The 5,000-nt window shown below is 46.5% G+C and overlaps 1 protein-coding gene across 1 annotated transcript in view; it reads right to left on the bottom strand.

Annotated features, from left to right (window-relative positions):
• Window positions 1-1,656: 1,656 nt before the first annotated feature.
• LOC126982048 (ankyrin repeat domain-containing protein 10-like) overlaps window positions 1,657-5,000 on the bottom strand; it is an 8,162-nt gene continuing 4,818 nt past the window's right edge. The window contains exon 3 of the mRNA XM_050833764.1: window positions 1,657-1,734. Coding sequence (XP_050689721.1) covers window positions 1,657-1,734 — 78 coding nt within the window. The remainder of the gene's footprint in view (window positions 1,735-5,000) is intronic.

Here is a 5,000-nt window from a genome sequence, read left to right as displayed (position 1 = left end):
AACAGTCTCTGGTGAGGTACCTTATCGAAGACCTTACTAAAATCAAGATAAACTACATCGTAACTCTCATCATTGTCAGCTGCCTCAATAGGCAACAACGTAAAAAAAAAAAAAAAAAAAATACTCTATTGTAAAAGGATAAAAGATTAGTGAGGCACGACTTTCCTAAACCCATGCTGTGAGTCGTGTATTAAATTATGTCTGTCAATATGGTCCCTAATACTATCTGCTGTTATTGGCTCAAGCATTTTACCTATAACTGACGCCAAACTGATCGGCCTATAGTTTTGAATTGATGATTTGTCTCCTTTCTTAAATACTGGAATAACGTGTGCCTGCCTCCATGAAACAGGCACCACCCCTGTGTCTATCGACTTCCTAAGAACTTCTGTTAGCTGCCTACTGATTTCAGCTTTACATTCTTTTAATACCCTGGGAAAAATTTCATCTGTCCCTGGCGCCTTAGTAACTTTGAGTCTATCTATCTGTCTAATCACGACCTCCCTACTTACGCTGATGACGGTTAATCTTTCCACCTCTTCTCCCCTGTAGATCTGTTCTCCTTGAGGTATGTCGTCTAATCCTTCTTCGATATATACAGTTAAGAAATATCTGTTTAACGCCTCACTCATTTCCTCATCTGTATCTAGCAGTGATTCTCCTGACTTAAGCGGCCCTATCTTATCCCTAACCTTGGTCTTATAAAGTTGAAAGAAACCCTTCGGATTGCTCTCTGCTTCCCTGGCAATTCTAATCTCATAATTACGTTTTGCTATACGCGTGTTCTTCTTTACTGTTTTAGCTAAATCGTTGTAACTGTCCTGTAGGTTAGTTTCCCCCTCTCTTGATTCTAACATATACCCCTCTTTTCCTTCATACTTCAGTTTTTAGCCAGTCTGTCATCCATCGCGGGTAATTACCTGTTGACCTGACTTCCCTGTGAGGTATATACTGTTGCTACCCTAGTTTAATCTCCATGACCAGACTATTGTACTCACCCTCCAAGCTACTGACCTGACTAGTGACCTCACCAAAGATTAACGCCCCTCCCTGCTCTGGGTCCTGGCCTACTTCTGATCTCACTCCCCTAATCCTTTGCAGCTGCTTATTTCTTGACGCCACTATCCTTGTTAAGGTTGGGCGGTCTGTAAAGTACTCCTATGACAAGCTTCTCCTTCCAACAAGCGGTGAGGCCTTTATGGACCTAGAGAAAGCCTATGATAGAGTTGATAGGGAGGCATTATGGAGTGTAATGCGGATGTATGGAATAGGAGGTAGGTTATTGTCTGCCGTGAAAAGCTTTTATAGGAATAGTAGGGCATGTGTGAGAGTTGGTAAAGGTGAGAGGGATTGGTTCGAGGTGAATGTGGTGGGGTTGCGGCAAGGTTGTGTGATGTCACTGTGGCTGTTTAACGTGTACATGGATGGAGTAGTGAGGGAAATGAATGCAAGAGTGCAAGGTGAGGGCTTGGCACTGGTGCGTGAAAATGAGAGGGAGTGGAAGATAAGCCAGTTGTTATTTGCGGATGACACTGTCCTTGTGGCAGAGTGTGAGGAGGGCCTACAAAATCTGGTGACAGAGTTTGGCAGAGTGTGTGAAAGAAGAAAGTTGAGAGTGTAGGCGGGAAAAAGCAAGGTTATTAGATGTGTAAGGGTCTAAGGGATGTTGATGGTGGCAGAATGAATGTGATGCTGAATGGGGAGCTGCTGGAGGAAGGTGAGAGCTTCAGGTATCTGGGGACGCATGTATCAGTAAATGGGAGTGTGGATGTGGAGGTTGGAAACAGAGTGAAAGAAGCAAGTAAATGTATGGGTGGAACGAGGAGTGTATTGAGCAACAGAGCTTTAGGAATGAATGCAAAGAGAAGGCTGTATGAGGGAGGAGTTGGGCCAGAGCTCTGTATGGGACCGAAACGTGGAATGTGAGACAGGACGAGAAGAAGAGGTTGGATGTGTTTGAGATGAGGTGCCTGAGGAGTATGGAAGGTGTAACGAGAATGGACAGAGTGAGAAATGAGGACGTGAGGTAGAGAACGGAAGTGGTGAGAAAGCTGTTTGAAAAGGTGGATCAGAGGGTGCTGAGTTGGAATGGGCACATGGTAAAAATGGGTGAGGAACGTTTGACGAAAAGAGTGTGTAAGGCTGAAGTGAATAGGCTGAGAATGAGACGAAGGCCTAGAAGAGCGCTGGGTGTGCAAGGTCTGTCAGTAGAGCAAGGAATACCCTTCCAATGTCCTCAATAACCGTTTCCCTATTGTCTCACCAACACCGGAGAGTAGCTCAGCATGCTCTCTAAAGACAGATCCTCTCTCTATCCACACCACACTACATTCACACAACATACACACCTTTTAACAAAATTCAAATTTCAAAATGGCGTACATCCTGCCTCGGAGTCTCCTCCTGGGGGGGGGGGTGCACAAACTCCCCCAGGGAGAACTCCCCTACTAGCTGCCGACCTGAGAAGTGTCTCGATAACTCATCGAACCTCTTTCTTATCAGTTTTTGCAACATTCGCGGTCTTAATTCTAATTTTCATTCTGTGGAACACCATCTCTCCTTCTCTAAGCCTCATCTTCTCTTCCTCACCAAAACAAAGATTTCTGAGGCTACTAACAGCAATCTCTACTCTGTTCAGTTTATTGCCATGTAGAGCAAAGGTAGAAACCACTGCGTGTGGTATAATTTGGTGCTTCCGTGAAATTGTAGTAGATTATACTATAGGAATGTGTTATTAGGATTTGTGAGGAGAGTACCTAATTATTGTGATGTAAGCAGAGAGAAACAAACCACTGCTTGTGGAATAACGAGTGTTATTATTATTGGCAACAACTTAGCACATATTGTAGTATTATGTTTAAGACGTCGTTTGTCATAAGTTGTATCCATCGTTGAATATGCCAGAGTGTTATGATCGTCTGAGCATAGAATATTGCGTAAGGCAGTTACTTTCATTTAATTTTAAATAAATGTATATTCTCTTTTCCCCTTGTTTATCCCCGAACACCAGTCTCTAATAACAACTTAAGCCGGATCACGCTACCAGGGATACGAGACGGTGAGATCATTTATGGAGTAATTAATGAGTGATAAAACAGTTGTTTTAATACAAGTTGATGCAAATAAAATAAAATGTAAGAATTAAATACAAGAAAAGAAGGATCCAAAACTATCTCTATCCTAAATTTTAATCCAAAGCTGGATGTTGCGCCTTCGTACGCATCGACATCACTTGTTCTCGTGCAAACGACCTTGACTCTGCAGAATTTTCCACCATCTGGCTAAGACTTCATTGTCATTCTATTACTAAATACATCTGTGCTGTTTATCTCTCACCTATCTCTACTAACTATGTAAAATTCTATGACTACTTGAACTCTAGAGTGGAGCACATATTGACCCAATCTCCCTTCGTTAAAATATCCATCTTGGGAGATTTCAATGTTAACCACCAGCTTTGGCTTTCATCCTCTTTCACTGACCAGCCTGGTGAACAAGCCTACAACTTTGCTCTCCACAATGACCTAGGGCAGTTGGTTCAGCACCCTACTCGTATTCCCGACCGTCTTGGAGACAGGCCCAACACACTAGACCTCTTCCTTACCGCTAATCCTTCTGCTTTCTCAGTCAAACTGATCTCTCCGTTGGGCTCCTCCGATCAGAACCTTATTTCTATATCCTGTCCTATCGCTCCTGTACATCCTCTGGACCCACCGAAGAGGCGATGCTTATAGCATTTTGCTTGAGCTCGGTGAGACGACCTGATAATGTACTTTTCCGATTGTACTATTATTAACTCATATGGAGGAGGAAAATTTGAAGGTTTCATAATTACGATTCATAATATACACTGCGGCTCCAGCAGCACTGCTTTTCTGTCAAGTTTGAAGAAATTGGCTCTTCTCGAATTCCAGCTGCCGACCTCTGCCCTAGATGAACTATATAATTGCAGTGTAATAAAACAGGCAACCAAATGGCTCCCGCTCCAGGAGGCGACGCGCGCAGCCAGCCGAGTCGCCCGCCCACCTCGAGGGTTGAGCCACTCCCATTGGCTCCCGTTCCTCCCAGCCCAGCCGAGTCGCCCCGCCCTCCACGAGGGTTGAGCCGCTCCCATTGGCTCCCGTTCCTCCCAGCTCAGCCGAGTCGCCCCGCCCTCCTCGAGGGTTGAGCCACTCCCATTGGCTCCCGTTCCTCCCAGCCCAGCCGAGTCGCCCCGCCCTCCTCGAGGGTTGAGCCACTCCCATTGGGTCCCGTTCCTCCCAGCCCAGCCGAGTCGCCCCGCCCTCCTCGAGGGTTGAGCCACTCCCATTGGGTCCCGTTCCTCCCAGCCCAGCCGAGTCGCCCCGCCCTCCTCGAGGGTTGAGCCACTCCCATTGGCTCCCGTTCCTCACAGCCCAGCCGAGTCGCTCCGCCCTCCTCGAGGGTAGAGCCACTCCCATTGGCTGCCGTTCCTCCCAGCCGAGTCGCCCCGCCCTTCTCGAGGGTCTCACACAGACGGCACTGCGATCGCCATCAAGCACAATCAAAATTTTAAATTACTAGATGACTTCATTTTTGACGCCCTCGCGGTGGAGATCACCACTCTCACGGGCAAGGTCATCATCTTCGTATCTTCAGGAGACAGATCCCTGTGTACAAGATAGCCGATCCCAACGCCAACCACCCGACTCTAGGCTACACGCATACCAACACCAAAGGAAGACAAATACAACACCTGATTAATCAACGAACCATTCACACATAGGCCCACACTTCCCCACATACATAGCTCACAGCACAGCCACAACACCGGATATCATCCTCACAAACAACAACACATATCACAATATCAGCATTACTCAAGGCCCCATCACCATGAGCGACCACATCCCTGTCATCCTTACCATGTCTACCACTCCCATCCAAATCCCCACACGCCCCAGACCCAACTTCAACCAGGCCAACTGGGATCAATTTCTCACAGATATCGCTGAAAACCTCAGGGACTCTCCCGTCAACCC

This window comes from Eriocheir sinensis, chromosome 50 (assembly GCF_024679095.1).
Source record: "Eriocheir sinensis breed Jianghai 21 chromosome 50, ASM2467909v1, whole genome shotgun sequence".
NCBI lineage: Eukaryota > Metazoa > Arthropoda > Malacostraca > Decapoda > Varunidae > Eriocheir > Eriocheir sinensis.
This window is presented reverse-complemented; position numbering and strand designations above follow the sequence as displayed.